The sequence below is a fragment of the Delphinapterus leucas genome, chromosome 19 (genome assembly GCF_059928025.1).
Source record: "Delphinapterus leucas isolate spDelLeu-1000000601 "Yukka" chromosome 19, BTC_Dleu_Yukka2, whole genome shotgun sequence".
Lineage (NCBI taxonomy): Eukaryota > Metazoa > Chordata > Mammalia > Artiodactyla > Monodontidae > Delphinapterus > Delphinapterus leucas.
In genome coordinates this window covers 54,538,846-54,561,865 of record NC_143147.1, presented here as the reverse complement: position 1 = coordinate 54,561,865, position 23,020 = coordinate 54,538,846, and the positions used below count along the sequence as shown (strand labels likewise).

Below are 23,020 nucleotides of genomic sequence, written 5' to 3'. Positions count from 1 at the left end.
TGGTTAACCAAATAATATAACCAAATCTAATAAAAAGCCTGATATTTTTTTAAAAAGTATAAACAAAATTGTCTAGGACCTCATAGGATGGAGTAATTAATATTGCATGGGATAGATCAGTGAAGGCTTCATGAAAGGAAGAGACCATGTAAGCTGAATTTTGAAGAAAGGATGACAAATTTCAGGAGATAGAAGTTAAAGACAAAGGACAGCCCAAACAGAGGTGAAGACTCTGAAATATGAAAATACAGCTGATGTTTAGGGACTGATGGAGCTTTGTTCTGTAGATGTTTATTGTGTAAACTTTGTGAGGCTATCCAAGAGGAATCATTAGCAAGTTTTGATCAGGGAAGAAGACATGATAGTGATAATGATGAGGGCAGCAGCTAAAATTTATTGAGTAATTATTAGGTATGTGCTAGGAACCATTGTGTACTTTATTGGAGTCTTATGTTTTAAATTAAGAGACTGAGTCTTAAGAGACATTGTTACTTGCCCAAGACACAGAACTAGTAAGTCATGGAACATGAATTTGAACCCAAGCCTCTCACTATTGTCTCCTATTTAGCAGTGATGATGTTTTTGTTTGAGGAATTCTGGGACAGGATGGACTACATTGTAGCCTGTAGGTAGAAAAACCACTTAGGAAAATAAAAGTTTACAGGAAAGAAGATTCTGTTACAGACTGGGACTAGGAAGCAGGGGATAGACCCTAGGTACTTTTCTTTATGTGCAGTTCTATAAATGATGGTTAGATTCACTAACCAGCCCATTAAAATCTTTTAAATCCATAACTTACCCAGATTGATTTACCAGTACAATTGTTATTTCATGTATACTTACCCAACGTTTCTGACCTTGTATGGTGAAAGACTTTTTGAGTTTCAAACAAGGAGTACCTCTCCTAGTCCTGGCAGCGGCAGTGCTCCTCAAGGCATTAGTACTGCTGTAGTCTCTAATATGCAAAAGAGAAAGCAAAGCACGTTTCTAGGTCAGTAACTTGTCTCTTCCCCTTTCAAGTATCTGAATTGAATTCCATAAATATTTATTGAACACCTTTTATGTATTGGGCTCTAATACTGTCTCCCATCAGCTAGACAAGTGATTCTTAATGAACCAAGATATTTGTGAACCCCACACACTGTATACACATTTTCTGTATATATGTCCATGTGCTTTTTTCTGGGGAGGAGGTCCATAGCTTTCATAAGTTTTTCAAAAGAGTATACTATAAAAGGAGACAGAACTACTTACCTAGAAAGTAGAAGAATCGTTCTGAACCCTGAATGCTTATCAGTAAAAAGGTTTAAAAATAAGGCTATCTAAACTCAATCCCAACTTCCAGAGATTGTGATTCAGTGGATTTGAGGTAGAGCACCACAAGAAAGTGTTGATAGCCACTGATCTAGACAGGAGTAACACTAAAATGCACTCTGTGAGAACAGAAACTATTTGTTATGTATTGTGTGCCTAGAGTCTAGAAAGTGCTGGCACATAGTAGGCACTCAGTAAATATTTATTGAATAAATGAATATTAGAGCTCTCCAGTGAAGAAAGCTTTATGAAGTAGATATTATTTAAGCTGAGTCTATAGGGATGAGGAATTTATAAGAGGAGGTAGGTGAAGGAACCCACATTCCCCAGTGAAGGAAAAGGAAGTACAGAGACACAGAGGTCTAAAAGTTCATGGGGAGTTGAGTGAGTAAATTCAGATATGTTAGGAGCCATACAGTGAAGAGCCTTATCTAATACGTTATGGAGTTTGCACTGTGGGCAGTGAGGTTTTATCACTTAATTTAGACATGTTAATTTGAGTATTATATGCAAGGCTCTGTGCTAAGAGTTACCTTGAAACTCTCTATGTTTGTATATTTATGTTCTTTTTCCTCCACTTACAGGCTGCTATATGGCAAGCACTAAACCACTATGCTTACAGAGATGCAGTTTTCCTCGCAGAGCGACTATATGCAGAAGGTTTGTAATCTGTTCATTTCTATAGAACTGTAAAAGAATAAAATATATGGAATTCCATCACTTTTTATGACTGTAACAAGATTCTGGGTTTTTTTTTTTTTTTTTTTGGCCACGCCACGCGGCATGTGGGATCTTAGTTCCCCGACCAGGAATAGAACCCGTGGCCCCTGTATTGGAAGCATGGAGTCTTAACCACTGGACCGCCAGGGAAGTCCCCTGGGTATCACTTTTGTTTTATGTTTATGATTGACACTAGTTCATAAAAATATTTCCAAGTGTCTGTGTAGCTCCTTATATGCTACTTTTAATAACTGTGTAGAGTTGCTTTGGGTTTTACGCTATGGTTTACTTAATCATGTTCCCGTCTTTAGGTATTTTTTCCCAGGTTTTTTATTAGAGTCTATATTCTGTGGCTTAGAGCATGGGTTTTGAGCCTACAGCCTTAGTACAAACCCTAACCCTGTCACTTAAACATGCAGTAGTATACTGTGGGCAAGTTACTTAATGTCTGATTATTTCAGATTTCTCATCTATAAAATAAAAATAATAGTAACTGTCTCATAGAATTGAAGAATGAAGTAGTATATTTAAAGCATTTGGCACAGCCTTCTGGCATGGTAATAAATGCTCAGTAAACATTAGCTGGTAATGTGTTTTCTTTCTGTCATTAATTATTATAATCCTCTTTCTAAGATGCTAAGATAGATAATTATGTACAACTTTTCTTTTAAGTCATTTCCTTGGGTTATATACTCTAAAATGGAATTTATGAGTCAAAAGGTGTGATCAGTTCTACAACAAATTACTTTTTGCCCAGTTGATAACCCAGCAGAGAGAGGTGTGATAATCAAGGTGTCATCAATAGTGTAAGACTTCCTTCATAGTCCTATCAATATCAGATTTACCATTATTATGTATTTTTGCTTACTGGAAAATTGTGAGGTATTTTGTCTTGCATGTTTATAACTGTGAAGGATTCTGGGTATTTTCTCAAGTGTTTATTTTAAATGTATTCCTATTTCTGTGAGCTGTATCTTTGTTTATTGCATATTTGCTCCAGATTCTTTGCCTTTTAATCTTAATTCTATTGATTTTTATTAATCTGATATTTTAAATTGTTATGTAGTTGAACTCATCAGCTGTGTCATTTAAACTTTCTCCTATTGCTCCAATAGCTGGAAAATTGTCATCTTTCTGCAACTCAATAAACATACAGTTCTTGGTAGTTTAAAAAAAGTTTTAAAAAATTTCTGCTACAACTAAGATCTGACATAACCAAATAAATAAATAAATATTTAAAAAAATTTTATCATAGTATTATTACTTAGTTTGGTCCATGTTATTTATTAAATAATTTCCCCCCTGCCCCACATGGTATCTTACTTGGTTTTATATTAAATTTTTATTTATTTATTTTTTATTGAGGTATAGTTGTTTTACAATGTTGTTAGTTTCTGCTGTAAAACGAAGTGGAGTTCCCTGTGCTATACAACAGGTTCTCATGTATTAGATTTTTAAAAAATGTTTTGCTCTGTCCCCAGAACCTCTCCTTTCTTTCATTAGTTAATTTTCTGTTTTTAATTCAGTATCATACTGTTTTATTATTAACACTTTATATTGTCTTTTAATATCTAATAACGCCTATCTCCCATCATTTTTTTTCCAATTCTTTCTTTGCTAAGAAGTCTTTAACCTTTTTTTAATTCTTTATTTTTTTCATGTGTATTTTACTACTGCTTTGAAATTTCACAAATATTTTGATCAGTGCTGACCTATATAAGTCTATGAATTAATTTAGCAAGTACTGACATGTTACTATCTTAAAGCCTTCTTAACCAGGAACAGTGCTGCCTTCTTTTTACTCCAGTGTTTAACTCAGTTTTCCCACTTTTTGAGTAACCTCCCATTGGATTACTTACCAAATTTTTAAATTTTTTTTATGATTGTAGGTGAGTTTTTTTGTGTGTGTCTGCATGAACTAGTAGTGGAACCTTTCTGCTCAATTATATGATTTTACTCAAATAAAGTGCTTAGTAACCCAAACTGCAGGCATAGAAGGTAGATATTAGGGGTTTGCTAGGCATGTGTCAAAAAGGGACAAGGGATAAGAACATTAAGAATACAGGCAAGATGTGGACCAGGAAATGTAAACTACATAGGAAAGTTAACACAGGAAGGGATTGGTAAATAAGAGGTTTTAGAGAGGTACTGGAAGTCCAGATGAAGTTGAATTGGGAGATATATGAGAATAACTTAGGAGAGGAAGACTGTGAATGAGGTGCAGAATTCTTTCGTTAATGAAGCAGAATGTCTTGAATTTAGTAACTGAGAGTTATAAGGAGAAGGTATGAATCTCAGGAGGAAGGGATTTCACAGAAGGACAAAGGGTAATGCTTGGAAAAAGTTGTGAGAAGCAAGGAGGAAACCAACCTTACTGTGGGATAGGAGGGAATTAGCATCCCTTTGGGAGTGCCGACAGGTCCTCAGGGGAGAACAGGAGTTCAGTGAGGAAAGTGAGGGAAGATCTGTTGAGCAGAAGTCTGAGGTCCAAATGAAAAGATTTAGAACAGTGAGAGGCTTAGGAAGAAGGTAATATAATAGATTGCCCTATTCTGCTCGATTATGTAAAAGCAAGGTTGATTGTGGATAATCTATTTATATATATTTTCATTGATACCTAGGCAGCCCCCATGTTTTGCTGACTTATACTTCTTTCTTTTTTTAAATTTGTTTATTAAAGGGTAGGCAGTTTCTAGTTTATTATAGTTAGATTCCAAAAGATTGCAAATTAGTGGTTTCAAATTTAGATGAACAGGTTTTCCCATAGAATTGAGGCAGGATTCCAAATTAATCCACATAAAGCTGTTTAATCCTCTTTCTACCTGTGTCTGATACAGTGCTTAACACTTGGAAAGTTGCTCATTGTTAGTTTCTCTCAATATAGAACCTAACTACTCTGTTTGACTATATTTCTGTGAGGGAAGATTTTAGAATTTAAGTGCAATGGGAGCAGATACTATCCCAGCTCAATAATGAAAACAGTAATTCTACCATTTATTGATTTCTTACTGTGTAGTAGGACTCTGAGTACTTAATATTAATTCCTTATTTAGTCTTCAACAATCCTATAAAATAGACATTGCTATTACCAGTTTAGAAATGAAGGAACTAAGACCATTGTTCACCAGGTTTCTACCTGTCTTAATGATTAATGGGCCAGATGTAGAAATTGCATTGAGTATAGTGATTTCCATAAATTGGGCTTAGTTGAAGAGAACTGAATCAGAGTAAAAGGTTCAGCATCTGGTTCGCTTCTCTGTCTTAACCATTATATTGAGAGCCCAAACTCACAGAAATATGTGACTGCAAATGGCAATATTTAAAAAAAATTACTTACACAGTTATGTTAAGTCATCATTGAGGGAAGTTTTCCAGATACTTCTAAAGATATGGCATATTGTATCATTTTTAGGCCCTTGCCTGTGGAAAATTTGATAAATGTTATCTTGTTGCTAAAAATTCAAGTCACTTTGTCATATGGGGGGACAGAAAGGATATCTGGCCCATTGGCCTACTCTTTTACTGTCATCATTAAATTCTTACTGGTGAAAAAGATGATGCTTTTTTTGTTTTAATATTCTCTTTATTTATTTATATATTCAATTCATTCATTCACTCATTCGTTCATTTGCCGTGCCGTGCAGCTTGCGGGATCTCAGTTCCCTGGCCAGGGATTGAACCCAGACCACGGCTATGAAAGCCTGGAATCCTGACCACTAGGCCACCAGGGAACTCCCAATGCTATTTTTTTTTAATCATCATAGTTTTCATTTTCGTTAGGTGTTAGTGAATTAAGACTCTCGTCTTCCCAACAAACTTTTTAAATCCAAGACTCAACTATTTCAATGCATTAACTTAGATGTTTCACACAAACATCACATACATCAAACTCAATTCATGCAAAACTGGATTCATAATGTTCCCACTGTAATCTGACACCAATATGTCTTAGAAAAGCTTCCTAACTGATTTTCCCATATTTACTCTTTCCTGCCGCTTCCCTTTCCCCCTCCCAAATCAACCCATTCTCTTTACTTTCCTTCTCAAAACGCTTTAGAGATCTATAATAGCTATAATAATTTATCCCTAAATCTTTACATAGCTTGCAAAGCCCTGCACAATCTGGCTGTCTGCTTTCTCCTTATATATTGCCATTTCCCCCTCAAACACCAAGGAGCCTTTTAAAAGTTCCTCCAGCCCTCTTATCTGTGGTGTATTTACTCCAAGCATATTTTCAAAGTATTAAAAAATATTAACCCCCATCATATACAACAAGTATAAAACCAGAGTTAGTACTGAAGTTTAGGAGGTGAACAAATATAGAGAAAATAAAAATTAAGAATAGTATTAAAATACTGAAGTTGTATATGTAGGTGAAGTGTTCAACAACAGAAATGACTCTGAAGGGTGGAACAAATCATATATGTAAAGTACAGCACCCAGGCATTTGGAAACAGCAAAAAAAGTGATAAAACGGAATTACTTGAGTTTGTGGCTCAGTGTCGTGTATATATACCCCACATGAATGTCAGATGACTACTCAGGTATTGCAAATTTAGAAGGTCAATAATAATAATTTAATAATGGCACCTAGAGCTCTTACTATGTGTCAGGTGCTATCCAAAGTACGTATATATTAACTCATTTAATTCTAACAGCACTAAGTACTTAAGAGTAGGTATCACTATATCCTTATTTTACAGATGAAGAAACAGAGGGTCAGAGAAGTTAACTTGCCCTAATAAGTCACATAGCTAATAAGTGGTAGCGCGAAAATCCAAACTCAAGCAGTTTGGCTGTAGGGTCATTACTCTAATCCATGTGCTATACTGTCTGTAGGTGATGTGAGAACTTAAAAGATAATTAAGATGAAATGTGTAGGGACTTCCCTGGTGGTCCAGTGGTTAAGACTTTGCCTTCCAATGCAAGGGGTGCGGGTTCGATCCCTGGTGGGGGAGTTAAGATCCCACATTTTGGCCTTGCAGCCAAAAAAACAAAACATTTAAAAAAAACCCAAAAAAACCCCACAGAAGTGATATTGTAACAAAATTCAATAAAGACTTTAAAAAATGGTCCACAGCAAAAAAAATCTTTAAAAAGATGAAATGTGTATCACAAATCATAGATGATTCCATAGGTTTTATGCCCTTTGAATACTTATAACATCAGAGTTTTTGACAGGGTGGCAAGCAGAGTACTCTAACCTCTAAGGAGTTCTCTGTGGTATTTGTAGCGTTTATCAAGGCTAGGTAGAGAACACTCACCTCAACAGACTTTTTTAAGTCTTACCAAAACTGGTGCATTTTGGAAAAGGCTGCTCATTTAGATTATAAGCCAACATGAAGAAGAGGTGTCTGTCTGATTTAAAAGCACTGAGGGACTAATTCATCTTCCCATTTGATGGAAATGTATGTGAAGGATGCAGGCTTTAAGCTCCTCTTAATTATTTTGGGCTTATATTAAATGACCTAACCTATATTTGAAGCCTAACCTGTTTGTAAGAAGAGGACTTTCAGTATTGTTCTGTAACTTCCTGTTTGTTTTTTCACCTAACAATGCATCCTGGAAATCTTTGTCAGTTTTTTTTTTGACAGCTGTAGAGTGTTTAATCACATGGATGTACCTTAATTTAACTCGTACATGATTGATTTATCAGTATTACTTTAAGAGTAACTTTGTGGAATCAGTGTTTACTTTATTCCTGTTTATAAGACACAGCCATCTCAGGACCACCCATGGGTTCTGCATCTGCAGATTCAACCAACTGCAGGTGCAGAACCTGCAGCTACAGAGGGCCAGTTGTATATTATGCACCATATAATTCCCAATCACATATTTTAATTAAGGCTGTTAATAAAGGATGGCAAATAAATGTCATGCAGACATCTATAACTATTTCCAGATCCTGGTATTTTGAATTTTGCACACTTACTGGCAAAGCCATGATCAACCTTAGAATTTTTCTGAGTTTAGTGCTTGAGGCAGCCACTGTCAGTCAGTTGGCGTTACTGTTCCAGATGAAATCTATTTGTCAGTACTCTACCTTTTTTAGATTTATTATAGCCACTTACTGCTGGTTCACTAGCTATGTTTGGGGCTGTCAAGTTATTTCTGGGAAGCCTCAAAAACCACCCATGTCTCCCCATGTGTTTTACAGCCCTTCAAGTTGTTCTGGATTTACTTCACTATCTTATAGTTTCATTAAGCTTAAGATTTGTTTAAACCTCCAATCTATAATCTCACTTAAACATATAGTTTTTAAGTCATCACACTTCAAAAAAGTAGTTGCAGTATGACACTAAAATCACACACACAATATTTGGTATCTTTATACCAAATATTGTGTGTGTGAAAGCACTGAGGGACTAATTCATCTTCCCATTTGATGGAAATGTCCCTGAAGGATGCAAGCTTAAGCTCCTCTTAATTATTTTGGGCTTTTATTAAATGACCTAACCTATATTTGAAGCCTAACCTGTTTGTAAGAAGAGGAGTTTCAGTATTAGGAAATTTTACTACAGTGAAAAATGGACCTAAACATAAGTGTTTGTAAACAAACATTTGATAAAGCATTTTTTTAGCTGAAAGTTGAACTAGTTTTTGGGAGCCATTGTTTATTGGTATAACTAGTTTTTAAAAGCTTAATTTTTTAGATGACAAGAAACTAGGCCTTTGCAAAATCTATAAGAAATCACACTTTCAAACTTATGTGAATTAGCACTTGTATTTCAATGAAATTAACAGTTTGTTCCCACTGCAGTAGAGCTCCTCATTCATTTTTTTGCTTCTGAATCACAGATACTACTATAGATCGTATTAACACATATATGCTAAAATTTCTTATCATTTACTACATGTCATTTATTGTACACTGTTTTTTATACTAGGGTTTCATGAAAAATAAAATGGACCAGAGAAGAAGGGTTCTGTTGGGTTTTGCTTGCACATACATGACATACAACAACAACAGCAAAAAAAAGAAGAAAGAAAGAAAGAAAAGAAAAGTAAAGAAAAGAAAAAGGAAAATCTTAATAACAGGAAAATTTCAAATTACTTTTTTATCCCACATCTTTGAGTTAACTTTTCAGGAAGATGTGGCAAGTTTATCTGTACTTTAAAACAGTGATTCTCAAACTTTAGCATGCATCAAAATCACCTGAAGGGTTTATTACAGCACAGATTACTGGTCCCCACTCCCAGAATTACTGATTTTAGGGGTCTGAGCTGATATGGGGCCCAAGAACTTCCATTTCTAACAAGCTCCAAAGTCATGCTGATGCTGGTATAGGGACCACACTTCAGGAACCACTGCCTTAGATGATCCCTCAGCGCCTTGATATTATTACATAACCCATTTTTAGAAGCACAGAACAGATTTTCCCCTCTTTCTTTCTATCCCCTTTATTGTTACCTTTCTAGACTCTCATCTGGGGACTTCCCTGGCCGTCCAGTGGTTAAGACTCCGCGCTTCTACTGCAGGGAGCACGGGTTCGATCCCTGGTCCATTGGGGAACTAAGATCCCACATGCCACGTGGCGTGGCCAAAAAGAAAAAAAAACTCTTATCTGGATTGGTTGTGAGGATAGAAGTGAGGTGATGGTCAGTTTGGAAGAGAGTAAATAAGGGGAAAAGTGCCACATTTCATTAACTAAGGCATTTCCTAACGTAAAGAAAAGGCAAGCGGTTGATAAATAATTCTGCTTTTGCCATTAAAGAGCAGTTTAATTATTGTTACTGGACAGGTGTCAGGTCTGTCAATTGATTGTTTAAATAGTGTGGATATTCACAATTTAGAAATTTTTTTCCTTTTTCTTAAATTATCTTGAATATACTCTAGTGTATATTTGGTGTTAGAAGTAAGTGGGTTGGTTTTTTGTGTTTGTTTGTGTTCCAATCTGGTCTTTTTTTAATGTACAGATTGATAATTACGTTTATAACCCTGAGTTTCCCTCTCATGAAATTTGACTTCTGTCCTCTCAAAGAGTCTATTAGAAAAATACTACATAAAAACAAGATGCTTTTCTGGTAGTCTATTTAAGGGTAGTTGTGTGCATGTGTTTGCTTTTCTTAAAGATTTACAGAGAATACTACGATTGTCTTCATTGTATTATTTCCTTGGTTCCTTGGGGAACTAACTTTTCTATCAGAATATTATTTCCTTGGTTCCTTGGGGAACTAACTTTTCTGTCAGAAAAGTATTTCTCCTTAATTCAAATTTGAATTAATAAATTGTTTTTTGTATTAAATAACATGCCTGATTTTTTTTGTTGTTGCTAAACTTGTTTACCTATTGGTAGGTGAAAATGATTACCATTCAACATACTGAATAATAGCCAATTTTTCTTGTGTGTGTGTTCTTAGTACACTCAGAAGAAGCCTTGTTTTTACTGGCAACCTGTTATTACCGCTCAGGAAAGGCATATAAAGCATATAGACTCTTGAAAGGACACAGTTGTACTACACCGCAATGTAAATACCTGCTTGCAAAATGTTGTGTTGATCTCAGCAAGTAAGTTTCTAAATCTTTTCTATCTAATTTTGTTCTACTTACACTGTAGAATTCTGGATAAAATTCTTTTGATGGATTAAACTCTGACTGACTCCCTTTCTCCCCTCTTTTGATAGTAGAGGTTTGTCTATTTCAGTAACTTTTGAAATGTTTACACTGCTGCTTATGGCATTATTATTTTGTTATGGAGAGATTTCATTGTTATGGTATAAATAGTAGAATTTAACTCTGGAGAAACCTAAGTTATAACTAATTCCAATCATTTTCTAAAATGATCCTAAGTGTTATTTCTTCTCCTTTGCTTTCATTGCTAGACCAGTTGGAATAAGCCTGAAAACCTAACTTACCAGTTCATCTGAGATTAATGCTCCCTTCTGTCTAGATAGTTGTGTAATTATTTGCCTTTCAAGATCATTCTGTTTGGGAACCATTACTGCTTTGAAGCAAGGAGGCAGATTCAGGAGAACATTTCTTTTGCACAGTACAGTTCAACCAAGTCAGCTGTCCATATTCTGAATCTGGAGGCAGCTAGAGATTTAGCTAGTTGTATTCTGTCAAACTGTTTTCTGTGCTGTGAGAAATGGAATAATGGTAAAGGCGACTAAACAGATAATTGTAAAAGCCTTTGTATTTAGTCTGTAGATTTACAGTGAGAGAATACAAATAAGCCTCATAAAGTCTCCATAGTCTGCTAAATATTTTATTTGTCCAGTGTCTAATTGATGACTTTTAAATTAAAGCTAGCTAAAATATATATAAAATTTCTGAGACATTTGTTATTGAATTATTTCTACTCCAAAGATTCTAATGTTAAATTATTTAAAATATACTTATTTAATTTACCAGTTTCTTAAGCCAGTTCTTATATTAGACATTCTTATCCCATTTATAAATATTTATAGTTTTTAAAAAGTCCCACTGATAGTAACAGAACTTTAGATATCAAGTTTTATGTTTAGGATATACTATGTAAGCTTACTTGAGAGTTTTCCACATGATGATTTGGAAAAAACTTTAAAACACAAACCATTACAAACTCTGATATGCTAAAAATACATAGCGAAATCAGGCAAATTTCTTTGCCCTTTGGGGAACATTTGTAATTTTCTATATCAAGAAAACATAATTGATAAATAGAGATGAAGTGCTATTCAGGTTTTATTTGTAAACCTAAAAATAACTGAGGCCATTAAGTATGCAGTTTTTAATTAATATGTTAGTCTTGTTTAACCTGCTTGCAAATTCATACTTCAAGGAATTATAGAATTAAGAAGGACCTCCACATCTGTTAATGAAGAACCATTCATATTTTCCCCCCAGTATAATGGTCTTCCGTTTCTTTTGACGTGAGTAATGTGTATGTTGCTCAGACTAGATTTGTACGTACAGAGAATAAAGGTAACTGTTTCTGTTTTTAAAAGTAAGACTGAAATTTTAAGATTTACTTTGTCTCCATAGTAAGAGGTACATTAGTAATGAAGAATGTCTTTACACACACTGCTTTTTATATTGACTTTTTTTTTTTAATGTGTAAATTTGTGTTTTAAAGGCTTGCAGAAGGGGAACAGATCTTATCTGGTGGAGTGTTTAATAAGCAGAAAAGCCATGATGATATTGTTACTGAGTTTGGTGATTCAGCTTGCTTTACTCTTTCATTGTTGGGACATGTATATTGGTAAGTAAGAATGATTCAAATTACCAGAAATTTGTTTCCAGTACTAGAATGCTTTGTGGTTTTAAAAAAACCTATGTTGATCTGTGTTTATCAAATAGCATTTGGTTGAGTAGTACACAGTCTTGTAGTTCCGTGATCTTGTTAAACCTGTAAAACAGTAGAGATTTTGATCCTGTCTATGACTGTCCACTTTGCTTTAATGGTAAATAGCTACAGCAGCACTACCTAACAATTGAGTGCGCATGTGGGTTTTTTTTTACCTTGGGTGAGGAGAATATCTTCATGTGACCTACCGAGGAAAAAGAAGCAAAGAGTGAAGTTTTTTCTATGATATTAAATATCACCACTGCTCCTTAGAAAGAGGCATGAAGTCATGTTTCAGTAATAAAGAATAGCAGTTCCCATCTGGTATGTCATAATGAATTTGACAAATTTCCTGTGATGGTAGCTGAAATGATAGTGATTTTACAAATAATCTTAAAATTTATTTACATTTATTTTAAATTAAGTCTCTTAAAAGCAAGTGAGAATGAATTCAGAGTTATCACTATGGTAATATTGTTCTCACTGATTTTTATTCTGAAATACTCTGAGTTGGGGAGTAATTAGGTAACAGGAATTGTTCAACTGCCCATGGGAGGGTATTTCATGTGTAAATGTCATCTGTTGCATGTGGGAGAAATGATTGAGGATTGCTTATCTAAAGAATTAGGTTAGCATCTGTTCTAAGGTAAATTGAGCCTAGTTTGAATAGCAGTTTTTTTAAAAACCTTGAAAATACCTTTTTGAACAGAATAAATTATTTGGCTGAAATTTGGGGCTCATTTTCAGATGGCACCACTCTTTTGAGAACAGGAGTAAGTAAAGATATAATACCAATATCTTCATTTATCTTAATAGAAGGACTTGGAGTAATGGATTTAGTTCATGCAACTATGATTCTTGTCATTTGTTCGAAACACTTTGAGATCCATCCCCTATTATGGCTAGACACCATACTTGGCACTAGGAATGTAAAGATAAATAACTCACTGTCCTCCTCTCCATCCCCAAAAGGTTTATAATAAAGTGTAGGAGGAAAGAAGTAGTAAACAAAAGTTTATAAATTTTTATCATCACAATTTAAGTGCTATGATAAAATTTGAGCAGTATTCTGTTCAAATGAGGGAATAATCAGTTCTACCCAGTTAAGAAGAGAGGTAAGATGGTAACTGGGAAAGACTTGACAGAAGAGTCGTTTTTGTTTCTTTTAACTTCTCAATAATAAGAAAATTAGAAAATGGGCAAAATCTTGAACGGACACTTCACCAGAGAGGGTATGTGAATGGTAAATAAGCACATGAAAAGATGTACCAAATCATTAGCCATTAAGGAAAAGCAACTACCATTAGAAGCTATTACATGCCTATTAAAATGGCTAAAATTAAAAGTATTGACAATATCAAGTGCTAATGGGGATGCAGAGCAATGGGATTTCTCATACATTGCTGGTGAGAATGTAAAATGGTACTTGTACATGAATATTCGTAGCAGATTTATTTGTAAAAGCCCAAAAATAGAATCAACTCAAATTCAGTGGGTGAATGAATAAAAAAACTGCATCCATACAATGAACTACTACTCAGCAATAAAGAGGAACAAACGATTGATAAACATAATAACTTGGATTTCAAGGGCATTATGACAAGTGAAAAAAGCCAATTTCAAAATTTTACATACACTATGATATCATTTATATAACATTATTTAATAAAACAAAGTAAGGGAAGGTGTTAAATCACAAAAGTGCTATATATATATTACTAATTATTTTAAAACAAGATCACTTGTTTAAAAGTTTTTGAAGGTGCAGTTTTATCAAGTCCTAACCATGAAGAAGGAAGGTTTTTCCCCTTCCTCAGAGAAATAAGGATGGGTTATTTTTATTCATCATAAAGTTTAAAAGATTAAGTATCCAATGGGGCACAACCCTGCTTCAAAAACTGGCGCTTCATTTCAGTCATCGTACACCTGTCTTGTGACCAAAGTTGCACCCGGTAATCTAGAAACCCATGTGTTATTGTTTTGAAGCTACAGCTTGTTAGGTTATCTTTTATCTCCAGTATTTTGATGTAGACAATCATTGGTCTTTTTGTCTACAATACCACATGAAACGTGCATCTTTAGGACACAGCTGATACTAAGTTTGGTTCTTAGATTAACCTATTTCTTCCCAGTGCCATTTAAATAGTTTTTTTTAACCCCAATTCTTTGGGAAACTTCTTTCGGTGTTTTAGTTTTTAAAAAAATCCATCTAAAGTTGGGGCACTCCAGACAGCTTAATTTTATTACATCTTTCCCCCTTTTTATCTCTCTATTGAACAGAGATCTGTCTCCCAGATTTGGTTATTGTAAGTCCACATCTGGCTTCTTCGCCAGTTAACTTTTATGTTATTGGGTTGGCCAAAAAGTTTGTTCAGGTTTTTTCCGTAACATCCCAAACGAACTTTTTGGCCAACCCAATATTTATACATACCAGTATCTATCCATGTGTGTGCATGTGTGTGTATATCTAATCTCTTCTTAGCAGACATTTTGTTTTACATTTATTTTATGGTCTATTAATCAGGTCATGGCTTATTATAAAAATCAGCCTTGCCAACTTATCAAAGGTTTAAGAAAATTTACCTTTTGCTAATGTAAAAAGAGAATATAATTTACATAATACTGGAGAAGAGGATTTTCATCACAAATGATCACCTCTTACATTTTCATAATATTTTTTCTTGAATAGATTATTTTATCTTTGCTTCATCAGTTCGTCCACCACTTTTCTGGCCATTTAAGTAATTCATATATTCTCCTCAATGCAACTTTAAAAATTATTAGTAAAAGTATTTTATGATATATTGTACAAACAAAGCAAGGGGACGAGGCTATTGTAAACAGGAAAGAGGTAATATAAAAATGAGAAATCTAATTTCCTGTCCTCAGAAAGCTTATAATCAATTGCAAGAGAGCACACATGAAAGATAAATAAATTGGGGACTCCCCTGGTGGTCCGTTGGTTAAGACTTCGCTGTCCAGTGCAGGGAGTGCAGGTTCAATCCCTGGTCGGGGAGCTGAGATCTCACATGCCTCCTGACCAAAAAGCCAAAACAAAAACAGAAGCAGTATTGTAACAAATTCAGTAAGGACTTTAAAAATGGTCCACATCAAAAAAAAAAAATCTTTAAAAAAAAAAAAAAGGTAAAGAAATAGACAAACCATAATTAGTTATATAAGCAATGAGGGGGCTATATAACATGAGTTAGTTTAGGTCAAACATTGAGATTTCACTGTACTTTTCTTTTCATGGCCTTATGTTAAAAGTTCCTGAGCGTTGATTTGACACTTTCCACTCCTAATTATTACTTTCAAAAAATACTCTTTTTATGTCTTTGCTTTGTTTCCTATTTTTAAGTTACCCCTCTATCCATGGTAAATGATTATATTATTCTTGTTACAACTGTTGTTCCTTTAAGAAATTTCATCTAAGCAATCCTAGATATAGACTGATAAAACTTACATTTTCTGAAAGCCTGCCTCCTGCTCCTGCTTCCTTCTTTGTCTATGTGTTTATTGGGTCAAATTAGGCAAATGTGGGAAGCTAGATTGTCTTCAACTAGTGGTATTTTCTTGTCTTTATTACATCATTTATTCTAGTTTCTATTCACTTGCAAAATTTGAAAGTAAGGCACACCAATATATAGTTACCCAAGGGGGTCTTCTTTTCAGTTCTCTGAGATACACTGACAGCACATAAACAGATTATGTTTTAACTGATAGTTTCATTTGAAGGTTGTTTTGAAAATCTTGGTTAGATGCCATCTGGTCCTTTATAAAACCTTAGGGTTTTGGAAAAATTGCTGTATCTTAATTTTTTTCCATTAGATAATGAAGAATTTCAACCTTAGACCAGGTGAGTAGTATTTTTTAACCTGAAAGCTCCAACAAGTCTCACTAACCCTCAATCCCATCTTCCCCCATTTAAAAGCTAGGGAGGGGCTTCCCTGGTGGCGCAGTGCTTAAGAATCTGCCTGCCAATGCAGGGGACACAGGTTCGAGCCCTGGTCCGGGAAGATCCCACATTCCGCAGAGCAACTAAGCCCGTGCGCCACAACTACTGAGCCCACGTGCCACAACTATTGAAGCTTGAACGCCTAGAGCCCGTGCTCCACAACAAGAGAAGCCACCGCAAGGAGAAGCCCGTGCACCACAACAAAGAGTAGCCCCACTCGCTGCAACTAGAGAAAGCCTGTGTGCAGCAATGAAGACTCAGCGCAGCCAAAAATAAAATAAAATTAATTAATTAATTTAAAATAAAATAAAAGCTAGGGAGGCAACAATGCTGTTCTAATAATTTCCAGATTGTTTCAAGTATATAGGGTCCCAAGAATGTTGTTTATATTCTAAATGTGAGCCTTTATATACCCAATTTAGAAAGAAACGTGAATTTTCCTTTAAGAGCTACCACCTCTACTTTGTTAAAAAATCTGATCATTTAAATGTGCTATTATTTGAAGCATTTAATTCACTTTCAAAATTACCACTGGGATTTATATTTAAAATCAACAATAAGACTGAAATATTTGGGTGTTTTCCATATTTCCTCAGTAATTCTAATATCCAACAGGAAATTGAAAGCAATATAGTATTTAAGAAGGCTATGATAGCTTGTTTATTTTGTTAACATTCCTTTCAATTCATGTTCTGTTTGCTTTTACCTGACTTTTGACTTGAACTGCCCTAAATAATAGAGGTTGGAGGATGGTAAGAAGGAGAAATTGATAATGTAAGAAAGAATCTAGCAGAGTACTCTCAGAACTTATATAAGATTTACCTAATTTTCTGTATCAAAAGTTTCTTTGTAAGAGATGTTTTAGATTTTATAGCTTGTCTAATCTATTTGTTTGTCTTTACAGCAAGACAGATCGGCTTGCCAAAGGATCAGAATGTTACCAAAAGAGCCTTAGTTTAAATCCTTTCCTCTGGTCCCCCTTTGAATCATTATGTGAAATAGGTAAGCTTGTAGAGGTGGCTACGGGAGGGTTCTTCCATTTCTTCTTCTTCTTTTTTTTCCCCTGCTTAATTTTTGGAGAGTGATACAAATTATCCACAAGAAAAGTATTTTTCAAAGCTAAGGGCTTTTAAAATTGAGAACAAGAAATAAGGTAGAATCATATGTTTTAGGAATAATGTGCCCATTCTTGTGTCCTCTAGAATGAGTTGTATTGTGAGTATAACACTAGCCAAAACAGCATTCTGGGTAAGAAAAGAAATTAAAAGAATGCCCAGAGCAGAAACTGTTCTATAAATAAGACCTGGATAATATGGGGGGAGAGTGTCTCAGTATATATGTTCCAGGATGCACGAAGGATCATTTTAAAACATTGTTGTGTCTTTACATGGAAGTGCTCAAAACTTTAGTATGATTTCTACAGGGTTTCACCTCTTCACCCTCACTCCTTACCTTGAGCAAAATGAGATCTATTTGCTTTCTGCTTTAAAACAAACACAGAAATCTGCATTCTCCTGTGATTTATTATATTTAAAGTCAGTGTCATTGTGGTTTAGTTTATTTCCTGAATTTACAGCTTTATCTTAGGGGTAAACTTTTACGATAAACTGATGGATGGGCTTTTGGGAGATAAATCTGATTCACTGAAACAGAAGAACTTTAAAACTTTGGATAAGGCCATATTTCCACTGATTTATGCATGCTTGAAAAAAAAATTTAACCTTCGTTTCCTCAGAGGCAAACTTTTTTTTTTCCCCTTCACAGGTGAAAAGCCAGATCCTGACCAAACTTTTAAATTAACATCTTTACAGAACTTTAGCAGCTGTCTGCCCAACTCTTGCACAACACTAGTATCTAATCATAGTTTATCTCACAGACAGCCTGAGACAGTTCTTACAGAAACACCCCAGGACACAATTGTAAGTGTATTATACACTAGTGTTCAAAATATTGTGAAAATGAAAATCAATGATCTGAACTAAATAATGTATCATAAATGACATGGTAGAAATTTTCTGTTTCAGGAATTAAACAGATTGAATTTAGAATCTTCCAATTCAAAGTACTCATTGAATACAGATTCTTCAGTGTCTTATATTGATTCAGCTGTAATTTCACCAGATACTGTCCCTCTTGGAACAGGAACTTCCATATTATCTAAACAAGTTCAAAATAAACCAAAAACTGGTCGAAGTTTATTAGGAGGACCAGCTGCTCTTAGCCCATTAACCCCAAGGTAAGACAAATAAAAGATACTTTAAAATGTGCTGTAATATTAAATGATCATATAGTAATTCCTATATTAGTAATATAAATTAATATGAACAGCAACTTCTAAACATTATGGAAATAGAGGTATTTAATAAGTCAATAATGAACCTATTCCATTTTCAGAAAATGAAGTAATAGAAATACAGTACCTGTGATAAAAATTCCGTCTTAAATATTGGAGAAAATTTTAAAACATGCCTTATTCAGCTGGTGTATGCATTAAAAAATATTGTGTTTATGGCTGTGCATCAGTGAACCTCTTAAAATGTTGGATTGCTTATGATAATAATCAGAGTGACAGCAGTGGTTATTGTTAAAGTACTGTATTCCAAAATGGGAAGGAAGAATTGACACCTATTGATATGAAATATTTTGTCAAATTATCAGAAATATATGTATATATAAATATAGGAACCCAGCCCAGAGGAAGCATATCCAAAAGAATCAAAATAAAAAATTATATGTTAGGGGCTTCCCTGGAGGCGCAGTGGTTGAGAGAGAGTCCGCCTGCTGATGCAGGGGACACGGGTTCGTGCCCCGGTCCGGGAAGATCCCACGTGCCGCGGAGCGGCTGGGCCCATGAGCCATGGCTGCTGAGCCTGCACATCCGGAGCCTGTGCTCTGCGGCGGGAGAGGCCACAGCGGTGAGAGGCCCGCGTACCGCAAAAAAAAAAAAAAAAAATTATATGTTAAAACAGACTATGAGTTGGGTCCCAGTTCCAGGGAGCTACTAAAATACTGTGACCATGAGATTACAAAACTCATTGAATCCACAGATGTGTTCATTGGCTTCTGGAGACATTTTCTCTGTAATAGGGTCTAAATCCCATAAATTCCAAGAATTTGAAGTAATTTGATAATTTGGATCTTAGCTTTTACAAATCCACTCTTCTTTATTTCTAATAAATCTCCTGAGTCAGTAGTTGCTGCTCAATGTAGTTTATTGTTTGATTTTTTTTTTTTTAATTTTAGTTATGGTGGGTGGAATAGTCTACATTCACAGCTTATTTTTAATCTGCCCCTCAGATCCTAAATGCCCCCAAGACTGATTTGCCATTCTCTTCCTTTTAGACCTTCTAATTTAAGTATACTGCTGCTTTATATATGCCTTGATGACTTTTTGACACCTTGATTTCAACCTCTTCTCAGTTTTGGGATTTTGCCATTAGAAACCCCAAGTCCTGGAGATGGATCCTATTTACAAAACTACACTAATACATCTTCTGTAATTGACGTGCCATCAACCGGAGCCCCTTCAAAAAAGGTATTTTCCATGTAAAATACAGTTTTGGTATTGATGAAGGAAATTCATTTAAAATTCCAATCTGTTAAAGGCAATTTCAGAATCTAACTTTCTTTAATTGCTGTTGCCTTAGAAGAGTTTATCTAAATGTAAAAGAAAGTTGTCATTATCATAGCCTCCAGTCATAGTAGGAGACACAAAGCTGGTTGCTCTTTTGGCCATGTAAGTTTGTAACTCACAAGTATAGTTCATTTCAGCATATAGCTAAATAAACATTCAGATTTTTAATTTCCTTTTTTTAAAAAACAAAATTAAGATTGTTTCTATCCCTTTGAAGGTAAATAATGGAAATTATACCTGCCATAGTTTTTGCTTATCCCCACCACTATGTTTGTTTTTTAATTTTACTAATTAACATGATAAAGCCAGCTATTTCTGATAATAAAATTTTTATAGTGGATCCTCATACAGGTGGAGTAAATATGTAGTAAACGTATAGTAAAATGAAAAATATTTCACAGTATCGTTATAGTAAATACTGCAACAAGACTGAGTTGCAACTGCGACTCTTTTTATAATATTCTTTTATTAAAGTCTGTGGCAGTAGAAGCCAAAGTGCTGTTTATTTAAAACATATCCGTGGTGCAGGGTATCTTATGTAAGAATTAAATTAGTTATATGTAAAATACTTATTGCCGTGCTTAATAGATGTTTAAGAAATGGAAGCTAAATGAGTCAAACTGGTATGTGAATGACTGATATAGCCCTTTTACCCTCCTAGAGAGACATGTTGCTTCTTGTTTTGTTTTTACTCTTACTCCTGAACTTCCTTAGAGTCAGCAAAATTTTTTTCTATGATAGCTTCTTAATGAGTGATAATAGGAACTCCAAGAGTGGTAAACAGGGACTATAAAGTAATATGTGGATTATTTTAAATAGGATTTTTTAAAAGTTGGCAACTACCTGCTGTTGTATTATTATGGGAGTGAAATATAAGTGTGGAAATTAGTTTATTACAGTTATGAGAAGGCATAGGAGGATGGTGGTTAGCATGCCAGGTGAAGTAGGCCAAAACCATGTGAGTCAGAGTAATTAAGGACAAGTTAGGCGATGAACAGGTACATGATTTCATTGCCCAGTCTCAACCTCTTCCTGTCTCAACCTCTTCTGCCTCTGTTCTATTACAAGACATTCCTGGAAAAGGTATACTTCTAGGTCTGCCTGCAGTATCAACTAAAAATATCAAACCAAGTAGTGAGTTTAGTACATAGTACTTTGCTAAATAAGGACCAGAGTTGACTAAGTTTTGTCCCTTGGGTGAATGTAGAGGTGCTAATCTGGGGAAGGAAGAGGAGGAAGTGTTATAAAAGTTTTATTGAAGGGAGTGGTAGACTAGGTGAAAATATTCAGTGGATAGTTAGTTATAGAGGAAAGACTCTGGCCAAGTGATAGAAATAATAATTGAAGGGTTAAAATGGCCAGGCTCTCCTCGGGAAAGAGAGAGTAGCTAAAGATCTTAATTTGGTAGTAAAAAAAATTTTTTAGTATCCACTGACACAGTAGCCAGAGATCACTTTATAAAGAAGTTAAGTGAGGACTTCCCTGGTGGTCCAGTGGTTAAGACTCTGTGCTTCCACTGCAGGGGGACATGGCTTCATCCTTGGTCGGGGAACGAAGATCGCTCATTACGTGTGGCTCAGCCAAAAAAGAAAAAAAAAAGGTTAAGTGATTAAAATAAATAGAAATAAGGTAGTAAATTAGAGAAAAGAGAAGGGGCAAGCAGAGACCAGTTAATAGAAGATTGAACACACCAGAAAGTAATTCTAAGAGCAATATTCTTAGAATTTGGAAAATAATCAGATGATTTTTTTTTAATCTACTCCTCTGAATTACTCTAGAACTGTTTTTACTAAGTGCCAAAGAAGGGATATAAAATCTTACTGTATTATTATTTTTTTATGTATACTAAGTTAGATCATAAATCTTGAGAATAGTAGCTGTCTTAAAGTTCTTCAGCATTTAGCCCAACTGGGAAAGATATATAAATAAATGGCTTCTAGGAATTTTGAGCCTTTCCCTGGAAACTAAAGTTGAAAGATGAAAGGATAGTATAAGGGTAAAAATACTGAGGTTAATATGAAGAAATAGGCTAATGTTCATTCTAATATAACATTAAATTAACCTAAAATGACATAAATAATGACATTAATAGTTTGTGTTTTCAGATGACAGACGGTATATAATATGAAATCTTGTATTGGGAAAATGTAGATGGGCACATCATGATGTCTTTTATCATTTACAGTGCAATTTATAATTCACAAACCTTAGACTTTTTGTGTTTTACAGTCTGTTGCCAGAATCGGCCAAACTGGAACAAAGTCTGTCTTCTCACAGAGTGGAAACAGTCGAGAGGTAACTCCAATTCTTGTTGCACAAACACAAAGTTCTGGCCCACAAACAAGGTATTTATTATGGTGTCATTATTTGATACTGTTCATTATTTGATATTGTTTCTTATTGTGAAACATGATTGTAATCCTTCAGTTTAGGCAGGTTTTGACTGTCCCAAGAATTCTAGAATGACTATTTTAAATTTTGAATATGTTAAATTTGAAATTTCTAACTTACTGAAAAACAAGTTTAATTTTTAGTTGAGTATTATTATGCAAATAAAGACAAGAGTTAGCTAAAATACCTTTTTACTCTAATTGCCTCATGAATTTGTTTGAACTAGATATTCTGAGCAGTCCTCCAAAATAATTTTCTTCTTTTTTTATATGACCTTCTCCACTGGTCAAGTACAGATAGATTATTCTCCCCTTCCCCTATTATGCATTTCTATAAACGGATCGTAATACTAATCTTCCAATAAATCTTCAAATAATGAATCCATTTCCACACAGAAGTGGTGTTAAGTAGGATCTCTCTTGTTCAAGGACTCAAAAATAAATTATAGCTAATATTTTAAGAGAAAGCTCCAACTTTGTCTCCTAAAATAGTGAACATGTACCATAAGTCTTAAAACAGACGTACGTGCGCATACACCTTGACTATATAAAAGGCCTCAATATTTCTAAAATGCCAGGATGGTAAGTCTCATCATGAGGGCCAGCTCTCAGGCAGGTGACAGTGATTGCCTCAGGCTCAGTTATGAGAAGGAGCCTGAGGCCTTCTGCAGAGCAGCATTAATCAGGCCAAGTATATTGCTAGTCTTGAAGAATACATAAACATAATTTACTGAATTAT

At 34.6% G+C, this 23,020-nt stretch overlaps 1 protein-coding gene across 7 annotated transcripts in view; it reads left to right on the top strand.

Moving 5' to 3' along the window:
- The window catches only part of CDC27 (cell division cycle 27), a 104,456-nt gene that overhangs the window by 9,627 nt on the left and 71,809 nt on the right, over nt 1-23,020 (top strand). For 2 of the 7 annotated variants that reach the window (XM_089901374.1, XM_089901376.1), the window contains exons 2-10: nt 1,899-1,974; nt 10,396-10,543; nt 12,093-12,218; nt 17,162-17,259; nt 18,022-18,176; nt 18,282-18,493; nt 19,678-19,792; nt 21,414-21,491; nt 22,121-22,236. In XM_089901374.1, coding sequence (XP_089757500.1) covers nt 1,899-1,974; nt 10,396-10,543; nt 12,093-12,218; nt 17,162-17,259; nt 18,022-18,176; nt 18,282-18,493; nt 19,678-19,792; nt 21,414-21,491; nt 22,121-22,236 — 1,124 coding nt within the window. Of the gene's footprint in view, nt 1-1,898; nt 1,975-10,395; nt 10,544-12,092; nt 12,219-17,161; nt 17,260-18,021; nt 18,177-18,281; nt 18,494-19,677; nt 19,793-21,413; nt 21,492-22,102; nt 22,237-23,020 lie in introns of all 7 variants that reach the window. The other 5 variants (XM_022589062.3, XM_022589060.3, XM_089901375.1 and 2 more) reach the window with 3 other exon arrangements.